Source organism: Aythya ferina (assembly GCF_964211825.1).
Source record: "Aythya ferina genome assembly, chromosome: 21".
NCBI classification, from domain to species: Eukaryota; Metazoa; Chordata; class Aves; order Anseriformes; family Anatidae; genus Aythya; species Aythya ferina.
This window is the reverse complement of record NC_140319.1, coordinates 2,518,282-2,544,961: the sequence shown is the minus strand read 5'-3', so window position 1 is coordinate 2,544,961 and position 26,680 is coordinate 2,518,282. Positions and strand designations below refer to the sequence as shown.

At 54.6% G+C, this 26,680-nt stretch overlaps 4 protein-coding genes across 5 annotated transcripts; 2 read left to right on the top strand and 2 right to left on the bottom strand.

Moving 5' to 3' along the window:
• The first annotated feature begins 16 nt into the window (after positions 1–16).
• CTRC (chymotrypsin C) lies at positions 17–1,704 on the top strand. The gene is made up of 8 exons (XM_084495183.1): positions 17–202; positions 302–393; positions 511–608; positions 697–819; positions 934–1,070; positions 1,138–1,283; positions 1,380–1,529; positions 1,624–1,704. Exons 1-8 carry the CDS (start codon positions 163–165, stop codon positions 1,639–1,641), a joined length of 804 nt encoding a protein of 267 aa, XP_084351309.1. The 5' UTR covers positions 17–162; the 3' UTR covers positions 1,642–1,704.
• A 3,009-nt stretch (positions 1,705–4,713) lies between these two features.
• Positions 4,714–10,943, bottom strand: CASP9 (caspase 9; the record flags this gene model as incomplete). The annotated part of the gene is made up of 11 exons (XM_084494778.1): positions 4,714–4,806; positions 5,104–5,213; positions 5,656–5,835; positions 6,352–6,499; positions 6,766–6,768; positions 7,123–7,212; positions 7,781–7,957; positions 9,224–9,255; positions 9,580–9,660; positions 10,193–10,406; positions 10,854–10,943. 11 exons carry the CDS (start codon positions 10,941–10,943, stop codon positions 4,714–4,716), a joined length of 1,218 nt encoding a protein of 405 aa, XP_084350904.1.
• A 269-nt stretch (positions 10,944–11,212) lies between these two features.
• Positions 11,213–22,860, top strand: DNAJC16 (DnaJ heat shock protein family (Hsp40) member C16). Of its 2 annotated transcripts, none has more exons than XM_084495181.1 (14): positions 11,213–11,663; positions 12,355–12,421; positions 12,863–13,193; positions 14,121–14,305; positions 14,920–15,024; positions 15,611–15,769; positions 16,093–16,223; positions 16,529–16,712; positions 16,897–17,079; positions 17,330–17,406; positions 17,892–17,972; positions 18,071–18,169; positions 18,745–18,912; positions 19,310–22,860. In XM_084495181.1, the coding sequence occupies exons 1-14, from the start codon at positions 11,224–11,226 to the stop codon at positions 19,704–19,706; spliced, it is 2,607 nt and encodes an 868-aa protein (XP_084351307.1). In that variant the 5' UTR covers positions 11,213–11,223; the 3' UTR covers positions 19,707–22,860. The 2 variants fall into 2 exon arrangements, with proteins under 2 accessions (XP_084351307.1, XP_084351306.1); XM_084495180.1 differs by having other exon boundaries at positions 18,742–18,912.
• Positions 22,861–23,199: 339 nt separating this feature from the next.
• Positions 23,200–26,521, bottom strand: AGMAT (agmatinase (putative)). Its single transcript, XM_084495182.1, has 7 exons — positions 26,127–26,521; positions 25,828–26,030; positions 25,209–25,257; positions 24,914–25,109; positions 24,544–24,723; positions 24,215–24,299; positions 23,200–23,437 (listed from the first exon to the last, which is right to left on the bottom strand). The coding sequence occupies exons 1-7, from the start codon at positions 26,399–26,401 to the stop codon at positions 23,364–23,366; spliced, it is 1,062 nt and encodes a 353-aa protein (XP_084351308.1). The 5' UTR covers positions 26,402–26,521; the 3' UTR covers positions 23,200–23,363.
• Positions 26,522–26,680: the final 159 nt, after the last annotated feature.

Sequence of the window (26,680 nt, the reverse complement as noted above, 5' to 3'; positions counted from 1 at the left end):
ATAGCCGGGCCGGTGGCACACAGGCAGCCCGTGCTGTGTGGGACATCGCCACCTGGCACCAGAGGGTCGCCAGGGCCCAAGGCCGAGCGGTGGCCCTGAGGTGCCGTGGCCGTGCTATAAGAGCTGGGGGTGCCCCGGTGCCGCCGCACCACGACCGCGACCATGCTGGGGGCTCTGTGTCTCGCTGTGCTGCTGGGCTACGGTGGGTGAGGAACCAGGGCTGGGGGGGACAGCACATCCCCCCTGTGTCCATTAATGTCCCCTGGTGGTCACTAATGTCCCCGTTCCGGGTGTCGTGCAGCCTACGGATGCGGGCAGCCGGCCGTGCCACCCCAGCTGGGTGCCCGCGTGGTGGGCGGTGAGGATGCCGTAGCCCACAGCTGGCCGTGGCAGGTAAGGTGCAGGGGGTGGCAGGGGCTGTGACACCAGGAACCCATCCCGGGGCTGGCGGCATGGGGACAGGGTGACCAGCACCCCCACCACCACCACGCTGCGCCTGTGCCCTCCCAGGTCTCGCTGCAGTACAGCCGCAACGGGGACTGGAGCCACACGTGCGGTGGGACCCTCATCGCGCCCAGCTGGGTGCTGACGGCCGCCCACTGCTACAGGTGGGCGACGGGGAAGGGGTGAGGGACCCTGGGGGGGGTCCCAGGGTGCTGCTGCCGCCGCTGATCCTCGCTCTGTGCCCACCGGCAGCTCGAGCCTGACGTACCGCGTGGTGCTGGGTGAGCAAGACCTGACCGTGGAGGACGACGGCGCCGTGGTGGCGGAGGTGGAGGAGTTCATCGTGCACGAGGACTGGAACTCCTACCTCATCATGTAGGAGAGGGGGCGATGGCAGCAGGGAGGGAGGGGGCTGCGGCCCCGTGCCGGGGTGGCGGTGGGGTTTGGTTGTCGTCCCCCCTTTCCTCTCCACGGGACTTCTCCTCGCAGCAACGACATCGCCCTGATCAAGCTGAAGCAGCCGGTGCAGGAGAGCGAGAGCATCCAGGCGGCCTGCCTGCCGCCCAGCGGCCTGGAGCTGCCCAACGACTACCCCTGCGAGATTACGGGCTGGGGACGCCTCTGGAGTAAGCAGGGGGTGGCCGTGGGGGGGGTAAAGGGGATGGGGATCAAGTGCTGAGGCTGTCGTTGCAGCGAACGGGCCCCTGGCTGACGTCCTGCAGCAGGCGCTGCTGCCGGTGGTGGATTACAGCACCTGCTCGCAGAGCGACTGGTGGGGCTACCTGGTGCGCACCTCCATGGTGTGCGCCGGCGGCGACGGCGTCGTTTCGGGCTGCAACGTGAGTGCGGGGAAATTTGGGGAAGGCCGGGGGCGGGGGAATGTCTGCGACCCCGTAATGGTGGTGGTAACGCCGTGTGGTGCTGTGCCTGGGCAGGGGGATTCAGGCGGCCCCCTGAACTGCCAGCGCGAGGGGCTGTGGGAGGTGCATGGCATCGTCAGCTTCGGCTCCTCCTGGGGCTGCAACACGTACAAGAAGCCGACCGTCTTCACGCGGGTGTCTGCCTACATCGACTGGATCAACGAGGTGGGTGCCTGGCCCCCCCGTCACTGTTGGGGTCTCCCTCGTCGTCACCCAGCCGCGGGTCTGACCCTGGGGCCTCTCTTCTTGGCTTCGGCAGAAAATCAACGCCTACTGAGGACGTGCGGCCGCTGTCACCTGCCGTGGAGCTGTGGGAGTGCAATAAAGAGAAATAACCAGCTTTGTTTGGCCCTGTGGTTACTGGGGGGGGGGGGGTGGGGGGGGGCTCAGTGAGGCAAACGCCAGACCTGCAGGGAGCAGGGGGCTGTGGGCATCAAGGCTGGCCCTGCATTTTAGGGTAGGAGAGGCCAGGCTGGGGCTGAGGGGGGCCAGTAAGGGCCCCAGAGGTGCACTGGTCATGGTTTGGGTGCCCCCCATGTCCCCCAGGGCAGGGGCTGCACAGTGGCAGCCAGCTGGGGCAGCAAACACTGCAGGGGGTGCTGGTGATAGGGGTGGGGTGGTCGTGCCTGGTGTGTCCCCAAACGGGCTCCTTGGGATCACAATCCCAGCAGGGTTGGGTTTGTGGTGCGGCACCATAGGGCAGGGGTGGCGACTGTGCCAGGGCCAGGCCCTGTTCTCTGTGCCTTTGTCCCTGGGTTGTTTAAGGAGAAAACCCAGGGGCAGTTTCTTTGTGACCAGCTACTGTTGTCCTGTCGGCATCAGCCCCCTCAGCATCAGCTCCCCCAACCCAGGGAGGTGCCCATGCAGTGCCCCTACCCCCTCATGGCCAAACCCTGTGGTGTCGGGCATCCAGTGAGGCAATATTCTGTGGGCAAACATCGAGGCACAGCCAAAAACACCAGAGGACTGTGGTGTGAGCTCCACAGGGCCCTGACAGGTTTGGGGTGGCCGGCGGTGCTGCAGGTGGAGCCACCTCGCCTTGCTGTGGCGTGTGCCTGGCGTAGCAGGGAGACAAAAAGAAGTGGCTCACTTTGCTCTAAAAGTAACGTTTATAACAAAAGTAGTGTAAAGTATTAAACCTGTTTTTATTTAAGACTGCATATCAACTGTATAATTATCCACAAATACAATTTAAAAGTAGAAACTACCCGTAGGTAGCAAACATACAGACAGTAAGAAGAGTAATAAAATGTACTTTCTAGAAAGTACAAAGTGCTAGGTAACTATAGCACACGATAGTGTAGATAGGCACGTATATATAGAGAGAGGTAATTTTAGTACTCTAGATTATACTATGCCAGTTATCTACTCAGAAAACTTGGACAACATAGTAAAATAAATTTGTACTTATCCAGTACGTGGGTAACTTTACAGCACTCAGTTACTCACACAGTACTTAGGTACCTGTACAAAAAAATAGAGATTTTAAACTGGTACTTTGTATGTTGTATGGAGTCTAATAAGGAAAAAACATAACTGTATACAAAATTTCATACCTATTTTTCATTATTTCCGTAAATACACAGTAATCTATAACTTGTACTGGGTAATCTATTACTTATGACTTTATCTACTGTCAATGTTTGATCTAAGTACAAACATTATGTAATAATTGTAAAGAAAAACTACCTCCATTATTTGTACTTCATGCTTGCAATAAATTTACACGTAGTGATAGAGAATTTATAGGTACTCAAATTTTTGTTGACAGCATACACTGAAAGTATTTTACTAGCTGAAATTTGCTTAGAAGTGCATAATCGAAGTAGTTTGTCTGTATACAGGTAAGTTGGTTAAAAGTTCTTTTATGCAAACAGTAATTTAACAACTCCCATACTCCTCATACACAACCCACGTGTAGTTACGATGAGATCCTCCACGCAACCTTTGGTTATGCAAAAGCTGTTGCCCGTTACACGAGCGTGTTTACACCTTGCTGTTGTTCCAGTAATGACCTCACGTCGTCAAATGAATGCATTTTTTAGGTTATACGTTTTTGTAAACAGAAACGGACACTATCATTTGCGAGTGGTTAAATACATGTGGATAACCTACTTAGATCTTTCCTGTACAGAAGTACAGCGCTGATTGCTTACCTTACTTTTTCTTTTACTTGCACACACAATGTTCGTACATAACCTTATAGCAAAAGTAAGTACACATAAGGGTAAAGGTACACATTTGAGCATCACACGGCCCCTGGTCACTGCAAACACCCCTTTGCTAGCAATGTCGGGGAAACAGACCACAGTGCGATCTGGATTTGCAGTGCTGAAAACAACCCCACGGGGCTTCTGAAGTGCTGAAAGCCTCGTGCACCAAAAAGGAGCTGTGAAGACCCACCCAAGTGCTGTGGCCATGTGGCTGTTGGAGCAGCTCTCTCCACCCTGGCCTTGTTCTGCCACAGGAATCGGGCCAGGAGGGCGATGGCCAGCCTGCACATCCCTTCCCCACCTGCCACAACACAGTTGTGGCTCCTCAGGCTTACAGATGCCTTCCCTTTAACTTGCAAACACATACAGTTTGTGACCTGAAAATGTCATCACAACTACATGAAGTACCTTGCAAAGGCTTTGATGCTACCAGAACTGATATTTGAAGGAATCCTCACCAGTTTCCTGCAGTAACGCGCTTTCAGCATCCACATGGTTCCTCTGAAGGACATGCTCCCCCTTCTCTGCTGCGTTAACAGCAGAAGACTAAACTTTTCGAGCAAGGTTTCTTGCTCTGCACACTTTAGGCATTTCTACACGCTTAGGCTACACATTTAGCCTCTGGCACATGCTGAAAGGGCACACATGAGAGGGAACGGATGACAACACAATGGAAAAGATTTTTTGCCTTTTGTTTTATTGAGAAAGAAAAATTGTTGTTGGAGAAATCATTCCTTTCCATTTATTCCATCGGTCGATTCCATTGATTCCCTCAATCAGCTAGCCAGGCAGCAGAGGACACAAACACGATCACCAGAGACCAGCACCAAGAGGCAGAGCGCAGCCACGTCACGGCCAGGTAGAGGCCCCGGCCCCGTGAACAGAGGATGGGGCTGATGGTCCTGGCAAAGGCGATTCCTTCAGATGCCCCTTCCTCATCGCCAGCACAGGGCCAGTCCTCATTTTATTGCTGTTTCACAGTGATGGCTGCTCACAGATCAGATTTCTCAAGACGAGCATCTCCACAGACAGACAGAGGCCACTGGGAGCACTCGGTCTGAGCCACAGCAGGCACAGCTTTTGTCCAGCCATGGGGAAGTGATTTTCACGTCGGAGGGGAGCTCAGCGCCCACTTGTCACTTGCACATGAAGAAGAATTTCTTACGGAGGAAGTTGAAGCAGCCCGGGATCTGCTTGAACTTCCCCTTGGCAGATACGACGTTTGCCACCTGGGAACAGAAGGACAGCTTCAGGTGCTGAGCGTGGGACTGACAATTTTTTAAGGCGATTTTAAGGCAAACTGACAATTTTTTTAAGGCAATTTTTTTTTGGGGGGGGGATTTTCCTGACAAACTAAAAGCTGTGTTTTCAAGACTACATTCAGTAATGTCACTCCTTTTACAAATGTAGGCCTGCCTGCCCTGACTGATGGCAGCTCTGGTTATTGCCTTCATCTCTTTCAAGACTACAAACAGGAGGAGAAAAAGTAATAAAGTAATTAAAAAAAAAAAAAAAAAGACATTTACCCACACCAACATGGTTAGCAGGTCTTCAGAATGGGCATGCTGTCCCAGCATGCTGTCCAGCGTTTCCACATACCACGATCCGCTCGACTTATCCCTCCAGGAGACAAAACCTTCAGAGAGAGGAGGAGAAATTACTCCTACAGCTGTTCTTATTTTGCTTCACACCTCCAAGTGCCCTCTCCATCAGACAGCTGCCCCTAACTTTGGCCATGAAGCTCAGAATCTTCCACCAACTCAGCAAACCAATCCAAAATCTCTTCACACCCGTTGCTTCTGCCTGATATTGTGAAAGATCTGCTCATCTTGATGCTGCAAGAGGCTCAACTGTTGCTAAGAAAGGGCCAGCTAGTGCCAAACAAGCGTGCAGAACACGGCTATCTTTGTACGATGACGGATACCAACCACATCGTGACATGGCAGTTTGGCAGCAGCTGCCTCCCCCAGATCTCCAAAATCTGGCTGCAGAACTAGGAGGACGGCTCGGGTACGAGTCTAGCACCCTTGGCACCAATTGCTCTGTACCAGGCGAATGATTTGCACGAGTTATCTCACCTGGAAAGGTTGAATAGGACACCAGGATGTCACCGGGTGTGGGCAAACTGGCTACGGCATCTGGCTCATCCAAATTACCCGAGGGAACCTGGAAAGGAGTCGCGTCCGACTCTACGGAACTTCTGCAAGTTTCATCTTCGGGTGAATCGCAATCCACTTCAAATCCATGATCTTTCTGGTCTGCAAAAAGCAGAACAAGAAACCCCGCTGCTCTCCTGACACATTCAGCAATCGTACATCCTCCATTATCAAGTGATGGGAAAAAAAAGCACAGAAATGCTGTTACAGAAATGCTATTTTCCTAAGGAAATCCTCCAACCAAACAGAGCTTTTCTGCTCTTTGGCCCTACTGCTGGAGTTGGTGCTATCAGGATATTCACGCAGGTGCCCTCGGGCCGTGCTTCCCTGCTAACCTCATGGCTAAATACCTGGGGCAGGCAGCACACCCTCCTCCCGTGCTGCATTCCCAGTTGTGTGAAAGAACTACTCCAGCACGCACAGGCCGGTTCTGTCCTCCTGTGAGATGCTCACGTGCGAGTCCTTTGACTCGACCCACATTAGAAGTAAGAATACACAGCTGGGAACACCAAAAAAGGGCTGGAGGAAAAAGCAATGGACAGAACAGGAAGGAGAAGCCAAAGCCTAACTGTGTTTGAACAGCCTGCTTACACGTCTGGAGCTAAAACAAAGATTCACCTCCACCACAGGCCTGGATGAAGAAGAGTTTGGGTTTTCCTCTCAAACTTGGGCAATTGGACCCATCGAAATGTTTCACAATCTTTTCGATTGGAATACTTATTCCGTCCGTTCCATAAATCCCTCCAGGAAACTGATTATGGCTTGTCTGAAAGAGGAAAATCCAAGAGCTACTAACACAGAAAGAACGGTGAGCTCAGAGGAAACCTGTTTCTGCACGGGTGCTCTCTTTTCTGTCTCTTTCCAGCATAAAGTTACCAGAATACATCTCACTTCCTCATATTTGTGCAATTATGCGTGCTGAAACAGTGAAGGGATGCCCAGAAGGCATCTAAAACATCCTAAATCCCAGAAATTCGACCTCCCTGATTATCCAGCTCCTATTCCACCTCCTCCTGCAAGGGGCTTCTTTACCCTCTGGGACAAAGGGCACACAACGTACAACATTTTTGCGAACAGCTGCTCTCCTCTCGCTTCGAGGCCTACAACTTGGGATATTTGGGCCTTTAGTAGAGCTGGAGAACCAGGAAGGGCTCAGGAACTACGGCACAAAGGTCAGCACCACCTCCCTCTGCTCTATGCCCACCATCTGGTTCTGAATTGCAGGAGCTGCCTTCAGAAGCTGAGAGCACTTGTCCAAAGGCTGCCTGACCTTTGGAACAGCACCGCTGGCTCGGGCTGCAGTTTTTACATGTTTTTTTTTTGAGGTTTTCTCTCCCCCAAATATGAAAGCGTTAACTCCCTGCTGCTTCGGAAGAGAGGCAAACCTACCTGACAGCCGTGGGACAGGATGACCACCAGGCAGCAGTCCAGGGCACTGTGGTCCTGCTGCGCCAGACTGCGCAGCTTTGCATTGATTTCCTACAACAAAAACATCACAGTAAGGGTTTGCAAACCACACGCTGGCCACAGATTACTACCTGGGCTCTGCCCTATTGGCCTGTCCCAGCTGTGCTGCTCAGAAGGATCCAGTCGATCTCTCTGCTGCTTTCTGTCCAGAAGTGGGATGACACAGACCCCACACACGTGCCCCAAAGCAGAGTATTTCTGTAGTTCTGTCACTTCACATCGCTCGCTTTAGGTAAAGAGATTTCTTTCCTCGCTGCATCCTTCACAGTGCAGCAACGTACAGAAATATTGTTCTACACAACTCACCTGCTGAGATGCACTGCTCCTGATTAGGAGGTGGGCTGGCAAGCAAATCACCTCGCCTTACTTTTGACAGCTGCTCTGGCTGCCTGCCTGCCCTTCACAACTCTGAGCAGCAATTGAGGCACACACAGATAAGCAAATCAAACCCCTGGCTACACCCAAAACAGAGGCTGTCAGAGCTACGATGGAAACAGAGCCTCACAGTTTCCCTATAAATCACATCCTGGAACCAAAACTCAGCCAGCAGGGTGAATTGGCTCCTTTCTGCCACCCTCACCTGAGCTTTGAGATCCCTCAAGGTCTGGACGCGGAAGCACAAGGACTTGAAGCGCTTCTCCAGCCTCTCGCAGTCCACATCAGATCCAGTTCTAGTCGACAGACCGGAGTCTGGGCTGAAGGTGATGTTGTTGATGATCAGGCAGTGTCCGCACGGGTCTGCCTTCAGCTGGTACACCTGGCACGCACAAACCCAGAAGGGAATTTTTAGAAGAGTCACGTTTAAACACCCTCTTATACTCAGAGCGTTTGCAGCTAGCCAGGTGGGACACAAGAATGGGAGGTCTTAAAGCAGCTCATCTCACAGTTTTTCCACAGCTCTGCTAGTGTAGGATGAGGGGGAGTGGGCTTAAGTTGCACCAGGGGAGGTTTGGGTTGGATATTAGGAAGAACTTCTTTACCAAAAGGGTTGTGAGGCACTGGGATGGGCCGCCCAGGGAAGTGGTGGAGTCACCATCCCTGGAAGTCTTTAAAAGACATTTAGATGTAGAGCTCGGTGATATGGTTTAGCGGAGGAGTGGTTAGTGTTAGGTCAGAGGTTGGACTGGGTGATCTTGGAGGCCTCTTCCAACCTAGATGATTCTGTGGGTCAGTTTCCAGGAGCTTTTTAGGCTCACTCACCCAGAGAGCACACGCGATGAGCCAAGACTCCAGGCAGATCAACTTCCTTGAGACTCAGACCGTGCACCAACTACAGCAGAGCAGTAATTTGGGAGAGCTTCCCAAACCCTTCCACTGACACAGCCACGAGCTTCACGCGGCCAAACCATCCACCCCATATCAGGAGCAAGCGAGCTGCGTGCTCAGAAGGTGGCTCCCAAAAAACACCTTTCCAAACCCTGACTGCTTGCTTCGCTGCGAGCCTCCTGGTGCGCTCAAGCTGCCGCACGTGCTTGTTACTATTCTCCCTGCTTCTATTTTTCAACACCGTGATTACCAAGTCACAACACTGCCTCACAGACAATACACGCCTGGGTGCCTGAGGAAATTATTAGCTGTCTTGCTGGAAACTGTTTAAGTGCCACGTTTAGCTCCATGTTGGGTTATTTGTGGTACAGCTACGGTGATCCTAAGGAGGAGCTGGCTAATCATTGACCCTCCCTGAGCCACCCGGCCTGGTTACAGCCCACAGCAATTCCTTGGGTCGTGGAGTGTGAGAAGTGGCTGTCACAGCTGCAGCAGCTGTGGAGCTTTGTGCTGTGGGACTCCTTCAGTCCAAATACAAGTTTAAGCCTCAACAAGCCTCACTTTTTGATGTTTGACTCTGTCTTCTGAGGATAAACATTATTATCTTCAACCCTGCTGTGTCTTTTCACTTCGTAGGGCACGGGCTCCTACACACGACGCACACAGAACCCCCAAGACGAATGGCAATAAAGAACTCAGGTGCAATGACAGACAAACTGGAATAGAAAGAAGGCAAAAAAGGATCTAGAATACCAACCAGATTGTGGTCGCTCTTGTCGACAGCTGAACCTACAACACACAACAGAGAAGTTAACACTTAACGAGGAGTTGTTATATCCCTTCTTCACATGTCAGCTGTAAGGTGGGGGTGACACGAGTGAATTCCCCCTTCCCAAAAGCAGCACAGGGGCCAGCCTGGCTCTGCCTGAGAATGCCCTGGGCAGAACAGGGCGCTGTTATCTGGGAGGAGCTGCCTCCAGCCTGGCACTCCTCTGAGATGGTTGGAAATTCCCATAAAGGGAGCAGTAACGAGCTTCCTGACGGTGTGCCAGGAGGAACAAGGAACTGACGGGGTGCTGAGACCTTCCTAAGGGCTACTGGGACGTTGCTTACCCTGGGCTGGTGCAGGAGGCGCTCGAAATTGTTCGTTCTTGTCTTGGACCGGGATGGACAAGCGTTCCACGGTGCTCTCACCTGTAACAGCACAGGACAGTCACCTCTTTCCTCCCCCACTGCTTCACACTAGAAGCAAACAGCCTCGGTTTCCCAAAAGGGCCAGAGCCTGCAGCAACGTTGCTGCAAAGGGGTGATATGACATCGCTTCCAGTTTTCCCTTTTTGGGCTCAAAAACCAGCTGGGTCTGCACACAGATGCACACAAGCTGTGGGGCTGCACACAGGTTCAGCAGAGCATGAGACAGAAATAGCAAGAACGAAACAAAATCCATTTTCAATGGGGGTAGAATGAGGGGTCAGAGCAAAAAGAAGGGGAAGGTGGCTCGTGATGCTGCCAGAGGGCAGCTGGAGCTTAACAATCCCCCCTGCTGGGAAGGATGACGTGCTCCCAGCAGCTCTGCAGCATCCCCTCTATGCTCCATGCTCCAGGATAACAAAACCAGGACCTCACAGCCTGCTCGCCAGCCCACTGCACTTCCAGGGCACGAGGAGCTCTGGCTGCCACCCCCTGTCCTGCACCTCACCAGGCACAGAACCACCTCAGTACTTACTTTTACCACGCTTTTCTCCACTCGGCTCCAGCTCCACAGGCCTCAGGTTGATGGGCTGTGAGGGCAGGCTCCCGCACGCCTCGCTCAGAGCATCCGCCAGCTCTCCCTGCCCCGTGTCCCGCAGGATTGAGAGGAACACGGGGAAGGCCTGCTGCCCACGACTCTCCAGGTCGATGACCAGCTGCCGGACCTGCTCCCTGCGTGTGCGGTGACTCTGTGGGGGCAAAAAAAACCAGGATGAGGCTCAGAGGCACCCCACCAGCCGTGCCCCCCTGCAGTCCCCATTCAGGTGCCTCAGAAACAGCCAGGGAACAGGCCCTAAGTTGCAGGGGGGAGCAGGACAAGGGGATGCCCCTGATCACAGGACCCCTGTAGCCGGCTGTAGGATCCCATACACAGCTGTGGGGCCCTATAACCAGCTATAGTGTCCCAGTAAGTGGCCATAGGGACCAATACTTGGCCATAGGGTCCCAGTAGGCAGCCGTAGGGACCTGCACCCAGTCGTAGGGTCCCAGTAGGTGGCCATAGGACCCCATAGCCAGCTGTAGGGTCCCAGTAGGTGGCTGTAGGGACCCGTACCTGGCTGTAGGGTTCTAGTAGGCAGCTGTAGGGCCCTGTACCCAGCCATAGGGCCCCAGAAAGCGGCCATAGGGCCCCATACCCAGCCGTAGGGCCCCTGAAGGCAGCCGTAGGGGCCCATACCCTGCTGCAGGGCCCCCGTAGGCGGTTTAAGGTCCCTGTAGGCAGCCATAGGATCCTGTACCTGGCTGTAGGGTTCTGGTAGGCGGCCTTAGCACCCCGTACCCAGCTGCAGAGCACCATACACGGCTGTAGGGCCCCAGTGCCCAGCTGTAGGGTCCCAGTAGGCAGCCTCAGCACCCCATACCCGGCTGCGGGACCTCAGGACCCTTCCCACGGCTGACAGCCTCCCTGAGGCACCCCAACCACCTCACGGTACCGGCAGGCCTCAAGGGTGAGGGGGGTACTCCCCACCTCCCCACCTCCATCCCCTCACCCTCAGCTCCTCCAGCATGGCCTCGGTGAACACCCCGCGCTCCCTCAGGGGCTCCCAGAGCGGCTCCGGCCGCAGGCGCTCCACCAGCAGCACCCGGCTCCTCCTCAGCGCCAGCCGCCGCCGCTCCTCCATGGCGGCCCCGTCACCACCTCCCCCCCCCCCGCCACCGCCACCTTCCCGGCATCCCCCGCGCCGCCGTTGCCATGGCAACGGCGGGGCGGGCGCGCCGGAAGCGGCGCGGGGCCGGGGCCGGGGCCGGGGCCTAGGCCGGGGGCCGGGGCCCGCCATGGAGCTGGGCCGCACGGGCCCGGCCTGCGCCGCCGCCGCCCTCCTCCTGCTGCTGCTGCTGGCGGCGCTCGGAGAGGCCGAGTTCGACCCCTACCGGGTGCTGGGAGTGGGGAGAGGCTCCAGCCAGGCTGATATTAAGAAGGCGTACAAGAGGCTGGCGCGGGAGTGGTATATGGGGGGGGGTGTGGGGAGGGGGAGGGGGCACGGTTATGGGGTCCTGGGGCTCGGTTATGGGGTCACGGGGCTCGGTTATAGGGTCTTGGGACCCTGTTATAGGGCTCCGGTGCGAATCTAAATGGCCCCGGTAGCCGGCCGTAGGGCCCCGGGACTCGGATATTGGGCCCCGGTACCCGGTTATAGGGTCAAGGTGCTCGGTTATAGGGCCCCAGTGCGAATCCAAGTGGCCCCAGTACCCGGTTATAGGGTCCCGGTACCTGGTTATAGGGTCCCTGTACCCGGACGCTGGGCCTTGGTACCCATCTAAATGGCCCCGGTAGCCAGCCACGGGGCCCCAGTACCCTGTCATAGGGCCCCCATATGGATCCAAACGGCCCCGGTACCCGGCCATAGGGCTTCTGTACCCGGTCAAACAGCCTCAGGACCCAGTCAGGGCCCTGGTATCCATCCAGACGGCCCCTCTGTTCGGCCCGAGGACCTCTCCGGTGTGGCAGGGAACACCTGGTGAATTGGGGACACCCCCGGGTGCGGGGTTGGGATGAGGAAACCGACCCCACTGTCAAAGCCAGGCCCCAGTGTGGAAGGCTGGCTCAGGCAGGTGCTGCAGGACTCTGGGCTTCCCCCCGGAGCTGCCAGCCCCTTCCCGCAGGAATACAGCCCCTGTCCCTCGTTCTGCCCCCAGGCACCCCGACAAAAACAAGGACCCGGGAGCAGAGGACAAATTCATCCAGATCAGCAAGGCCTACGAGGTAAGGCGCTCTCGGTGTTCAGCCCCATCAAAGCTTTAATTAATAAGCTGAGGGACCTGTGGTGCACGCCGCTTTGCTTTTTCTCTTGACATTTACACAGAAGAAGGCTGCTGGTGGAGAGGTTTGCAAACGGAGCCCTGTGCTCCCTGAAAAGCCTCCGAGGTAGGAGGAGAGCATTTGTGCTGCACCCACACAGCCCCAGCTGTGTCACACAGACACGGGAGCGTCCTGGGGCTGATGTAAGCCACGGTCACTGCTGCCCTGCTTGGGACAGCTCAAATTATTCCTCGTGGAAGTTCTCTGTAGGACTTCTTGCTGCTTAGGGAGCGTGTCAGCACTTTGTGCTGTGCTGAAAGAACCCTCAGTGGTTGAGGAGAGCGTTGTCACGTCGCCACCCAGACCTTACGTAAGGCAACTTTTCTTCTGTCATCTGCTCCCCAGATTCTCTCCAACGAGGAAAAGAGGGCAAACTTCGATCGCTACGGTGATGCCGGGGAAAGCCAGGGCTTCTCCCAGCACCAGCATCGCCAGTTCCACCACTTCCACGAAGGCTTCTATTTCGATGAGTCCTTTTTCCACTTCCCCTTTAATTCGGAGAGACGCGACACCTCCGACGAGAAGTATTTGCTCCACTTTTCTCATTACGTCAACGACATCGTGCCAGATAGCTTCAAGAAACCTTACCTCATTAAAATCACCTCAGACTGGTGCTTCAGCTGCATCCACATCGAGCCCGTGTGGAAGGAAGTTGCTCAGGAACTGGAGGCGCTGGGTAAGGACGAGGCCGTTTGGGTCGGGCAAGGCTTCCCGGCGGAACGAAGCTGGGGAAAAGTTTTCTGCCCACAGCTGCAGCGATCGCCTTCAGCTTTGGAAGGCTAAATTTAGGCCACAGAATGCCTCAGAGATTTATCCACCATCCTAAACCTTTCTGGGGCGTTAATAGCAATGTAATTGATGAGGCTAAGCCTTAGGAATGAGGGAAGAAAACAGGCTCTCCTACTGACTCACAGTTTTGTCTCTCTGTACGCAGAGGTTTCACTGTCATTCCCTCAGGCACCCCAGGGACGTTGAGGGCAAGGTGCTTTTACCCTGTCTGTGTGGTGAGCGATTTAGCCAGAGGCTGACGCTAAGAAATGACTGTGTGGCCGAGGGCTGATCTGTGAATGCTGCAGGCTCTGTCCTGAACTTGGATGGCTTCGATAAGCAAAGATCCCTGCAGAATACAGCACCCGATGGGAATCCATTACCTGAAAGGGCTGCAAGTGAAACCTGGGGGCTTAGCAGCCAGATCAGAAATGTACCTGGGTGCCAGCAAGAGACTTCCTACTTGCTCTCTCCGTCCCCAGCTTGTTTTTCTTGCATGTGTGTTCCCAAAAATGTAGGCTTGACAGGCAGCAGGACACAAAGGCCTTCTGGTCCCTGCTTGCTTGTCCCCCAGCGGGTGTTCCTGTAGGGCACGCAACGTCAGCGGGCAGAACAGAAGAGGCCAGCACGTTCCCTCTCTCCCTTGATAACACTACTGATTTTAAATATATGAGTTTCAAGGGACTTCAGTAGGGAAGTACAGAGTTAGGAGGGGCTGTGATCCAAACAGCTCCCAAGGAGGGGCCTGGAGAAGAGGAGGAGTCTTAAAACTCAGCTTTCTGTTCTGGGGGGTTGGCTCCGTGATCTTTTACGTGGATTTGCTCTCCCATTGCAGGAGTGGGCATCGGAGTTGTCCACGCCGGGTATGAGAGGCGCCTCGCCCATCACCTAGGGGCTCACAGCACGCCGTCGATACTGGGGCTGATGAACGGGAAGATAACCTTCTTCCACAACGCCGTCATTCGGGAGAACCTGCGGCAGTTCGTGGAGAACCTGCTGCCGGGGAACCTGGTGGAAAAGGTTGGTGTCAGCGAGAGGGGCGTGCGGCGTGCTGGTTGGTTCTTGTGTCTGGGTAGTCAGCTCTCTTCAGCTGTTTCAGTGTCAAATCCATTTAATTCAGCCCAAGTTGTGAGAGGATCCGAGCAAGGCTGGGGAAGCAAGGTGTGCTGAGAGCTGTAACTACAGCTACAAACCCTGGAGGTGACTCAAGCACGCATACGACAGGCTCCGTGTCACTTCTTCCCTCTGTGGCAGGGCTCCTTGCCCTACTGCCCATGCAGGCTGGCAGTGCAGCGTCTGCTGCTCTCGCAGCTGTAACACCCCGTGGCTAAAAAGAGCCACATGAAAGCTGCACATTTGTGACCATTTTGGGCTGTTAGCTGGCAGGAGCTGCCCTCCGTCCCTTGGGGTAACGTGGTGCAGCCCTCATAAACCTAGACACGAGCTACCTGCTGCCTCCTCATTGAAGAATGCTGCGGTCCTGTCACCCAGCTGTGACAGCTGGAAGGACAAATCAACAGCCTTTCTGAGACACCTGAGCAGCTTTTGTAGGCTCGGCTCAGGCCCCTAATCGTACAGCTCTGCACGTGTCTAACTGTCGTGAGGCTACACTAACGTTCTGACTCTGTTTAAAGATTACAGATAAAAACTACATCCGCTTTCTGTCCAACTGGAAGAAGGAAAACAAGCCCCACGTCCTTCTGTTCGATCACATGCCGGTTGTGCCGTTATTGTACAAGGTAACGCAATTTCTGGGGCTGGATTTTGACTCGCTGATAAACCCAGCTGTCCAAAAAGAAAACGCAGGGTTGTTGTGAGCAGGGCTGGACCGCTGCCTCTGCACAGTATTGCCCGTTCTAAGAGGGCGAGTTAATTCACAGTGGTTGGACACAGCACGGCCAGGAGGAGGAGGTGGCTTCGCTGCCCCGACACGGGTGTGGCTTGAGCAGATGTAAAGGGGTGGGCAGGTTTTGGGGCTGCCAGCCACAGAAGCACGCTAGCCTAGTAAGGAGAGCTTTTTGCAGCACCCTAATTTGGGTTATTGGAAAGGCCGTTTCCTAAGAAACCCCTGCTGCTGTGCAAAATGTCAGCTTGTAAAGAAAAAAAAAAGCTGTGGATCCATTAGGGCTGTGTGTGCGGTAACCAAGAGCACGCAAACTGCAGCTCAGCTAGGGAACAGAGCGGCCGTTACCTCTTCCAGCACACACCCGATGGCATCTAAACAGCAGGAGGTGCTCTCGAAGCCACATTAATGTGAGCACTTGGGGGAAAAAACATTGTTGGCTCTCTGATGTAAACGTGTGCCGGTGCTTTCTTCCCATCCAGCTGACCGCCTTTGCGTACAGAGATTACTTGTCCTTTGGTTACGTGTACGTCGGGCTCAGAGGCACCGAGGAGTTGTCCAGCCAGTACAACATCAACGTCTACACTCCGACCATGATGGTCTTCAAGGAGCACATCGACAAGCCCGCGGATGTCGTGCAGGTAGGGCTGTGAAATGGGCGCAGAGGTTTTCTCAGCAAGCACGCGATGAGAAGTTGGCCAGTGGCACATTTTACAGTAAGAAGTATTAATTCTTCGTGGAACCTGTGACTTTAGCAAAGAAAGCAAAGACCTAGGAGGGAGGTGGCTTGGTAAGCGCCAGGTATGGGTGGCTGACCTTCTGTCGAGGAGAGCTGCAGGTAATGTCTTTGTCTCAGGGCCTCAAAATGTCCCAGGGCAGGGTTTCAGTGAGGACTGTGATTTTTCCAACAGCTTTACTCTACTCAGACTTCTTAGTGACCCTCTCTGCTCTTTGTCCTCGCTAGGCACGAGATATGAAGAAGCAACTCATCGACGACTTCCTTTCCCAGAATAAGTTCCTCATGGCAGCCAGACTCACCAACCAGAGGCTGTTTCAGGAGCTGTGTCCCGTGAAGAAGTCGCACCGTCAGCGGAAGTAAGGTTCCTCAAAAACCCATTTTGTCCCCTAAAACCTCTAGAGGGAGGAGGGAAATGACTGCATTGGTGGGTGCTGGGCGTCCGTGCAGTCTGACAGTTTTTGTGCCTTTACTGGGCACATCTTGGGACAGAGGGCGGGTAGAAGGAAGGAGAGATGGGGTGGCAGGCTGGAGAGCTGATCACACAGAAGGCAGGCTTTCAAAAGCATGCCCCAGACTAACAGGTGGGGTTTCTGTCCCGTCAGGATCGTTCTGGCTAGCAGAAAGAGAGCTCTTACTCTGCCCTCTCCCTTGTGTTGCCCAGGCACTGCGTGGTCTTGCTTACTGGAGAAGGCGATAAGTTTGCTGAGGCTTACGAGGCGTTTTTGACTTTTGCTGTGGCCAACACGAAAGACGTGCTGAGGTTTGCACACATCTATAACGAGCGGCAGCCGGAATTTGCGGACGCCTTGCTGATGGACGAGGAGAAGTACCGTGGAAAATCGGCCGTGAGCGTTACCTTTGTTTTCTTCTGCTGCTTCTTTTCTCCTGTTGTTTTAACTCGCATCCCTCTGCATAGGGTGCTGTACCTTGAGCTAATTCCTAATTCTGGGCAGGGATTTGCAGTGTAACATCTGTCTCAAACAGAAGTACCTTCCTGTCTGACACCTGTCGTGTCATTGCTTTGTCCAGGTGGTCATTCTGGAGAGGCGCAACAGCGCAGGAAAGGTTGCCTACAAGACCTTGGAGGAGGCCTGGCAAGGCAGCAAAGAGGACAACTTCATCCTCCTGGACCTCCTGGACCAGCTGAGGACGGACCCTGGCCTGCTCTCCTCAGAGACCGTCCTGGAAGACTTGCACGATGAGCTTGCTCCCGTAAGTGCTTGGCATTTCCATCTGCTTCACACCTGTGAAACCTTCTCGGACAGTTCTGTTACAGTCGTTAGTGGGAACTACACCTTAAAATAACAAGGCACAATTCTTAGCAGTTTACTTGCTCGGGGAAGGAAGAGCTTCCCAAGCAGCTTTGGGCCTGGGGTTCGGTTCAGAGGGGTACGAGTCACATCAGTGCTGTGGATAACAGTTTTGTCACTCGCCTTTTTCTTTTTGCCTTTTTCTCAAACAGATGTTCCTTATCCGATGGTTCTATTCCACACTGGATTACGTCTTGGACTGCTGGGACAGTTTGTTTCACAGTAACTGGTATGGATTTGGTGCTCACGAGTCTCGACAGGGAGCAGGATTGCTGCTCTCTTGTTCAGACGCGTAGTAGAACCAGGCCCAGATTAACAGGAATGGAGAACATACCAAAATAGGCAGGTGCCTGTATTCTCTTGAGGTTAAGGTGGAGAGATGTGACACCACAGTGACGATAGCTTCTGCCTCAAGCACTTGCCTTGAGGTACAGCATGGATATTACACCTCTGAAAATAGGCCAGCCCTATCTGTTGCTGCTTTTCACCGTTTCCCCTTAGCTTTCCTTTAAAATGGATCCATTTTTGTCCTCCTCCTCCTTTTGGGGGGGAGCAGGGTAGTGCTCCAAATCTGCATCACAATTTAAGACCCCTGAACATAAACCAAGTTTCTGGGGAAACTGCAGGGTGTTGTTTGAGGCAGGCAGCAGCTGAAATTCAAGCAGAAACCATGCAGCTCACAGAGCTGATTGCTGTTTGCAAATCTTCCCTCAGGCGAGAAATGATGCCCCTGCTGTCCTTGCTCTTCTCTGCGCTCTTCATTCTCTTTGGCACCGTTATTGTTCAGGCTTTCAGGTGAGTGCATGCCAAAACGTCCTAGACCTTACAGTCCAGCCAGCAGCGTCTCTGTCCAAAGCGGCCCTTTAAACAAACCCCAAATAATTCCTTTGCAGTGACTCCAGCGACACGAGAGACTCTCCTCCCTCTGAGAAGGAAGAGGCGACCACAAAGACTGAGAAGAACGACACCAACTTCAGCAAAGAGAGTAACAGGTTCCCTCTCTATTCTCTCCAGAACGTTTTCTGCTGAGTTACTGTTTGGGGAGTGACCGTGGAAAGAGGGAGCACAGAGAGCGTTAGGCAGAGAAGCGCCAGAGCTGTGTGGACGTAGAGCAGTCATTGCAGGGGGCAGTGTGGGCACAGAAAGGCACAAGGGAGTGGCATTTAGCAGGACCCTGGGCAGCAGGGACATGGGTTCAGAAATTTAGTTATTAAGCAATTCCCACTACCACGGGAGAGAAATCAGCTGTGTTGACAATCCAGGATAAAATGGGACTTTACAGCAGGTCTCATTGCATCCAGCTGCTCCTCCCTATCATACATAGAAGCCGTTCTTCCTCTCTGTGCCCCTCGTAACCTCTTGAGTTTGCCCCAGACAAGATCCTCTGTGGAAAGGCAAAGGTCTGACGCGCTTGTTGAGGAAGATCCAGCTCTGGCTTTTGCAGGTGCAAAAAAACTGGCTTGGGGAATGATTGTCATAAGGCAGGGGGACAAGTTCAGTTTCCCTGACCTTGTTTGCTGCCGTTCCTTTGTTCCCCTTTCACTCGGTCATTGTTTCGTTGCAGCAGGGTTCCCAAAAAAGGCTTTGTGGAGGTGACCGAGCTCACAGACATCAACTATAACAGCAACCTGGTGCGCCTCAGGCCTGGTCACATGAATGTGGTCTTGATCCTCTCGAACTCCACGAAAACCGCCCTCCTCCAGAAGTTTGCCTTGGAAGTCTACACATTCACAGGGTAGGTTGGGCCCTTTCTCAGGTTTCTGGTCCTGTTTTAACTCCTTGCCTAATGCTGCTCTGATGAAAAGTTGGGAGTGGTTTGGGCTCCGCCAAGAGGGAAAGGTTAGAGCAGACAAAGCAGCCTCCATGCACGTTAGCAGTGATGAGCCACCAAAAAACAAGTGGCCTTCCTCGTCCTTCACTCAGTGAAGGTGGACGGACGGGTCTAGCACTGCTCCTGCTTCTGCTGTACCCTCATTCCAACCCTCGTGGGGTGCTGCACGCTAGTAATTGTCACCCGTACTGAAGCGGGTTAAAAAAAGGAGCTATGGAAACACAGCTCCCCTGTCCCATAGACCTGCAGCCTGACTTGGAAGCCATGCTCATCCTGCTTCTCTCCTCTGCTCTTCTCCCAGGAGCAGCTCTCTTCATTTCTCCTTCCTCAGCCTGGACAAGCACCGCGAGTGGCTGGAGTACCTGCTGGAGTTCGCGCAGGACGCTGCTCCCATCCCCAACCAGTACGACAAACATTTCCTGGAGCGCGACTACACGGGCTACGTCCTGGCCCTGAACGGCCACAAGAAATACTTCTGCCTCTTTAAGCCTCACAGATCAGGAGACGAGGGGGGAACCGTGGGGTCGTGTGAGGACTACGATTCCCCGCTGCACACCGAAGCCAGAGGGAAATCCTCCTGCAGCCCAGGGTCTAGATCCATTAAAAACAAATTGCATAAATTGTCCTTTTGGATGGAACGCCTGCTCGAGGGCTCCTTACAGAGGTTCTACATCCCCTCGTGGCCCGCGCTAGACTGAGGGCTTTTAAAGAGATTCTAACACACTTTTTATGAAGATGACGAGGGACCGCTCTTTCCGGAACAAACACACAATCGTGATGAACGGACCTTACCTTTCAGATGAGTTCTCTGAGGGACGGCGACCAGAAACAAATCTCTCCCCGTATGCAGAGCCCTGGAGCGCAACGAAGCGCGCCGAAACGCCCTCCACCGAATCGTTCTCACGTTTGGATGCCGTGCTGCCGCAGAGCCAAGAAGGCCGTTTCCCCCTTCTCATCCTGCCACGTCTGCTTCCCGAGCCACCCTCGCCCCATCTTTCGTTTCTCCTCGGTCAAAGAAAATCCCCGACTTCCCGGCCGCAGCGACTCGGTCCGGACTGAACGCGGCCAGTTCCACGGCGCGGGTCGTGGTTCTCTTCCCCCTGCCCCTTCCCCACGTGCTTAGCCCATGGTGCATGGTGTAACAGTGGCAAGACCCTACAGACCCTCCTCCAAAAGGCTTCCCACCAGTCGTACCGATCGGCTTTCCCGGGGTAAGTGGCCTGGAGGGTGGCCGGGAGCAGCTCCCTCGTAGCAAACCTGTAGCTGGGACTCACCTGCGGGGCGGGCTCGTAGGCGCTCTGCATGTTTCCTGCTCCTTGTGTAATAGTTCCACGTGCAGCTTCACCAGCTAAAACCGTAACCAGGGAGGGGAAGGGGTTTTGCACAGCCGTAAATACTGTAAAGGTGTTGAGCCATTTAAATGTCACATCGTTTCCCGGATGCCTTTCTGCTTCTGTCGGTTTTAGACTTATGTATCTTAGAGCCATAACTTTACCTGTGTCCTCAGATTGTAGGCATACGCTGCTGTGAGCCAGTAGATGTGTAAAAGAAACTCTACCTAGCTGCTAGGGAGCCGCTTCGGGCTCCTTTCCAACACCCTTACGTCCGTAGTACAAACCGACCTTTCGTTGTATCGAGGAACCTAACTCGTCGGTGACCGCGTTCTTGAAACGTTGCCCCAGCAGTGCTGTTATCTCACCAGACCGTCGCTGACGTGCGAGGCTCGTTTTGTTTCAGGTGCGGGTTTAAGATGCTTCAGCATCTCGCCCGTTTCGGTCCTGCCACAAACTTGTGTTTCTCAACATGCAGGCTGCCTTGGTTTTGTTGTTTTTTTTCTTTTATTTTTGTTGCTTTTTGTTTTGTTTTTCCTTCTTGAACACATAGGTCTGTGTACAGCTAGAACAGCTGCAAAGCACAGCTTGGTTTATGCTTTGCTCGAGCAATGCTCCGACAGCCACTTCCAGCATCGAGGGGGAAGGAGGCCGCCCGGTTGTAAGGCAGGGGACGGCAGCAGCAGGCTCCCAGTGGCTTTCAGCTCTTCAGATGATGCAGCAAAGCCAAAGGGTTTCTTCCTACAGCCAGGGCTGAAATCCTGCAGGCTTTGTGTTCCCTTCACACCGCTCCGGGGCACATCCTTGCGGTGTCTCCCCCAGCTGCACAGTGCAGGAACCCAAAACCTGCTGCGGGAGTAGCTTGCAGAGCATCAGGTCACCGGGCTGCCGAACCACGAGGCTGGGAGCGGGGTGCCCTTTGTGTGAGGCTCTGCCCCTGATCCTAAAACACTTCGTCAAGCACGTGGCGTTGGCTAAAAGCTCACTCCACCCTTGCCTTCTTAGTTACCACCGCACCCGAGCGGGTGACCCCAGCGCTGCCCGTGCTACCCCCCGACCTGACGTGAGGCTACTTAATTTTAGCTCGGCGGCCTCTGGGCTGCAGCTTGTGCTGTCGCATGAATGAGATGTTAGAAATAGGGAGGGGGAAGGAAGGAAGGAAGCTACGAGGTGCACACGTAGTGCTGCATCAGCCTGCCGTTGGGAGGCCTGATGGCATTTGGGCTGGAACGATCGCTGTAGTGCGCTCGTGCTTCTCCCCAAGTCGCTGTGCAAGGAGGTAGCTGGAAGGAGGTCGTAGCCAAGTGGACAGCTACCAAGGGGAAGGCTCCACGTAACTTTTAAATGCTTGTAAAAGCAAATAGAATCATGTATACACACACACACACACTATTTGGGTAGGGAATGAGCATCAACAAATCCATCTGCCAGCTCTTCAGCTAGTCAGGAACCTGAAGAAAACTCGACACTTAATTTAGGAAAAAAAAAAAGTGCCTAGTTGTACTACAGCAAGGGAATCACCTCTGCCCCAAGTAAGAAAAAGCTATGGCCTTATGGCCTTCAGGATACAATTTCTGTGATGCACGCATGCTGGAACCCTTTTATTTTTGTTTTAGCACAGCTGAGCAGCCCTGTCTGCCTGAGTTTTGTTGACTGAGCACTTGCAGCAGCCCCCCCAAGCCAGCCGGGACTACAGCTCCTCTGTAGCTGCGACCGCTGCTGTAACTCTGCCCCTCGCTGCTTTCGGCCAGCCCATATTAACTCGGCTGCAGGTGTACAGCACCCACGTGTTGCTCTTTAGCAGAAAATCTTTCAGGGGCTGCAGCACGTGCCAAACTGGTCTAAAATCATCCATTTAGGTAGTTGTGGCAACTGTCACGGAGCACTGGGTGCTTGCTTTCTGGTAGAGGAGTGTGGTCAGAGGCCTCTCAGCTGCTGCTCACACCTGAGAGCTGTCCACCCTCTCCCAGCAAGTGCAAGCCGTGACCTCCCCCTCCCCAAGACTTTTCTAACCTGCCACCCACCCCGCATCCTAACGTGTCCTCAGCAAAATGCACTGGCTATTGTTATGCACATGGTAGTTCGTAACCCAAAGATTGAGGGAATTCAGTCCTACCGCACTATTTGGTGACGCCCAAGCAAACACCCCACTCAGAAACCGAAGCAAAACATCCTTACAGCAAAGGGAAGCAGGCCCTGAGTCTGAAGGTCGTGCACAACTCTTCCCTTGGCTGAGCGTGGCAGGAGCAGCGACTCCACTCCTCTGCTCTCTGAGAGCCTGCCAGAACCAGGACGCGAACACAGCCTGAGAAGTGGGACTGAAAACAAAGTTCATATTTTGCACTTTTGATACTGGGGAGGGAGGGAAATTAACTTATTTGGCAAACTTGTCTCGTTTGTTTTATTTTCTTTTTTCTTTTTTTCTTTTTTTTTTTTTTTGTATTTGTGACCAGGCACTGATGTCATTTTGATTTAAGGCGATTACGGATTCGCAACCAAAATAAACTATTTTAATGTGTGATGAGGTGGCTCCGTGTTTCTGTCTGCAACCCGACCTCGTGTCCTCACCAGCTCAGAACAGCCCCAGCTGCCAGAACGAGCCGCAGGTGCTGCTCACGCAGCCACCCTCTAGAGCTCTGCGTTAGTTGTCCTGCTTCTGTCTCTTACTGGGAAAATCCTTTTACCAGTGACGGGTTTGTAATGGTCCTGGACGCGCAGAGCTGCCAGGTGGGTTGTTCCCACAGCAGCAGCAGTGCCATTAGCCTCGTCTTTTTCCTTCCCAAGCAAACTCAGACCCTACAGACACCAGTAAATGTGCTGTTCAAAACCCATCTGCAGTTTAGGAGCTTGAAATTACCTCTTCTAGCAGGAAATGGCATTTATTCCGTACTGAAAAGCACGCGTTTGCTGCAAGTGGAGGAGAGAGCAGGATGTTGAAGGACTGAGGGCTCTTACGGTGTCTCTGGTGGTGCTGCTTTACCTTCACAACCTGCAGAGGAGCCCTGGGCCGGGCAGGAGCTGCCCTCACATTGTTTTCACTCCGGGAAGGACGCACAACATTTCAAACAGCAGGTTGGCCCCTAAGAGGGCCGTGTTACCTACAGAAAGACAGAGAGACAATAAATAACTAAATAAATAAAAACGAGGCTATGAATGCTGACTGCGTTCACCCACAGCACTCAGCCACCTCTGGCATTTCCCATTCTTGGCCCATTCCTAACGCTGGCAGGATGTCACCGTGCTCCTTTGCCCCGTCCTGCAGCCCTCCCAGCTCTGCCTGTCCCTGCACAACCCTGCCCACGGCGCTGCTGGCTGCTGAAACCTCTGGTTTTGTTCACCAACGCCGTGGAACAGAGGGGATGCACCGCCGCTGTCACCCTGCAGAAGCACTTTACCCGCCGGCTTTATGTACCGAATTGATTTTTCAACATTGATTTTTCTTCACTTGCCCAGTTTTTGTTTTCTTTACTTCTTTATCTGCCCCCTTTGAGACTGCTGCAGCTTAACACTGCCGGTGCCACGCTGGCAACCCTCAGCCTGGCCGAGCTGCCCAACCTCTGCTGGCAAAGCATTTCCCAGGGCTGTGACCAGGGGATGGGGGACATTCAGCCCCCAAAGCCCATCGCTCCTTTGCATTTCCTTCAGCGTCCTGATGCAGCAAGCAGCTCCCAACGCTTGCCTTTTTGCCCCACTGACGTGGGATGACAATAACAAGTCCCGACAGCTCCTAGCACGCTGTTCAGGGCATCACCCAGCGCCCGCTGCTTGGGTTTCAACACTAGGTGGCACCTAGCGAAAATGAAAGAGGGGCACAAGCCCTTTCCCAGCCCCCAGGACGCTTTGCACAGACCCAAACGAGGCTTCTTTGGACTCACCGGAGACATCGTACATCGGTGCAACTTCCACAAGGTCGCATCCCACTATATTCAGCCCCTTGCAGCCACGAATAATCTCCAAAGCCTGGGAAGAAAACAGACTTGGGCTGAAGGAACGCGTCTGACCTAGCAGCTTGCTTTGGGCTCTGCTTCCCCCTTGCACAGAAGAGGGAAGCTGCCGAGGACCCAGCGTACACGGACAAAATTCGCTTATTTCCTACCTATGACCTCTAACGGGAGACAAACATCCCCTAGAGGAGGCAGGGGGACATTTGGGGGTGACACAAGCGTCCCCTTCGCCCTGAGAAAGGCAGCTGAGCACCTCTCACCTGTGAGGGCGTGAGCCCGGCTATCTCTGGCGTCCCAGTTCCCGGGGCGTAGGCAGGGTCCAGCCCGTCGATATCGAAGCTGATGTAGACCGGCTTGGCCCCCAGCTGCTGCCTCACCTCTGCCATCAGTGGCACCAGGGACTTGAACCAGCAATCCTCGGCCAGCACCACCCGAAATCCCTGCAGGATGCACGAGATCAGCATTCGCCCCCCGGCAAGGTGCAGCCCCAGCGAGGATTTATGGAAATGAGGCCAGGAGGCAGGAACCCTCCCCATTTTTGCACCCCTATTAACCCCGAGCAGCTTCCAGCTGGTGATTTCCCAGCTCTCGGAGCTGCTGGGGAGCGAAAGCAGCCACGGCTGAGCTCACCTGCTCCCGGCAGTATTTGTAAGGGTCGGGGGCGTAGGAGGAGCCGCGGATGCCGATCTGAACCACGCGGCTGCAGTCCAGCAGCCCTTCGTCCACGCAGCGCCGGAACGGGGTCCCGTGGTAGATCTTCTCCCCCAGGGCCTTGTCGCCGGTGTCGGTGTGAGCATCCACGTGCACCAGCCCCACGGGGCCGTGTCTAGGCGAGACAGGGCGGGCCCGTTAGCACCCATCCCACACCTCGCGGCCCCAAATCCACCACGGGCCCGTATTCCCCATTTCCAGGTCAGAAACTCACTTTTCTGCCACGGCCTGCAGGATCGGGTACGTGATGGTGTGATCTCCACCTGCGGGAGGATGAGGAAGGGGATGCAACACATGGCAAGAGGAGCTCACCCTCGTTGTATTTGTTCTCTGGTGATTTTTATTCCCCCCTTGCATTTATACTGCACTCATTTATACCCCCCAGAGAGGCAGGGCTGCATTTCCTCGGGGAAACCTGAGGCTCCGTGGTGCAGGTTGCTTCCTCTCCTCTGTCCTCCTTGGGAAAACAGGAGGAACAGGAGGCCTGGAGATGTGTGACTGCGTTGGCACAGGAATCTCATGGAGTGGGACCCTTGGCACGGGTTATAAATAAATGATTCACTCCCAAGGAACCTGTAACCCATAACTTGCCCCTTGTTACCCTACACACCGGCTTCCTTCAGTGATGCAGAGCTGTGACTGCTTCAGCACAGGCGTAAATCACGCCTCGTGCAAATCAGCACGCTGCAGGTGGCTCGTTTGGGCTGGAAACTGCAGAGGGACGCCCTGGGTCGCACTCAGCAGGGCACCAAACGCACGTGGCTGACGGCTCAGCTGCCTCCCGACTGCCCCTGTGGCGCGAGGGGGGGACTGAGGTCCCCGAGGGTCCTTACCCAAGGTGAGGGGCACGCAGCCCGAGGCCACGATCTTCTGGAAGGCCTCGCGGATGAGGCGGCAGCTGGCGGGCAGGTTGTAGAGGTTGACGTTCACGTCTCCCACGTCAGCCACCAGCAGGGAGTCGAAAGGCGCCGCCCCGGTGCTGGCGTTGTGCCTCCTCACCATCGCCGACTCGGCACGGATCTGGCGCGGACCGAACCTGGGTGGGCAAACAGAGACAGGAGCAGGAGGAGCAAAGGAGGGAGGGCAGGAGGAGCAAAGCTCCAGCTTCTTCGACACCGCACCTCGTCCTTACCTGGCTCCTGGCCGGTTGGACGTGCCCGTGTCCAGGGGGACGCCGACGAAAGCTGCATCCAGCCCCTCTGCGGAGGCGCGGACGGGAAGCCTCAGCATGGAGCAGATCCCCACAGGCCGGGCCACGAACTCGGCGCTGGGGGGCACGTTGAAGCTCGAGCCCCAGCGGCGAGGGGCTCCCCTGCATGGAGCCGTGGGTGGCAGGCGGGGACCATGGCACAAGGGGGCTGCTGCAGGGGATGCGAGAAGCCGTGGAGCAGCGAGCAGGAGCCTCATCCTGCCCCCACAGCTCCCAGCCACCCTCTGCCCCACGCACGGAGCCCAGCCCCGTCCTGGCTCGACTGTCACAGCTGGGCCAGGAGCCAAGCGGCTGGGCCCTGTCGCCCTCCTGGGGTTCAAAGTGCAGCAGGAGGGGCTGCTGCTGCTGCTGGCACAGCCCTCATGTCCCCACAATCCTCTTTCTGACCCTCCCCAAGAGGAGCTGGGCAGCAAGCAGCTTTGCCTCCCGCAAAGATGGTGGTGTTGGGGGATTAGCACGACTGGGAAACTGGAAAC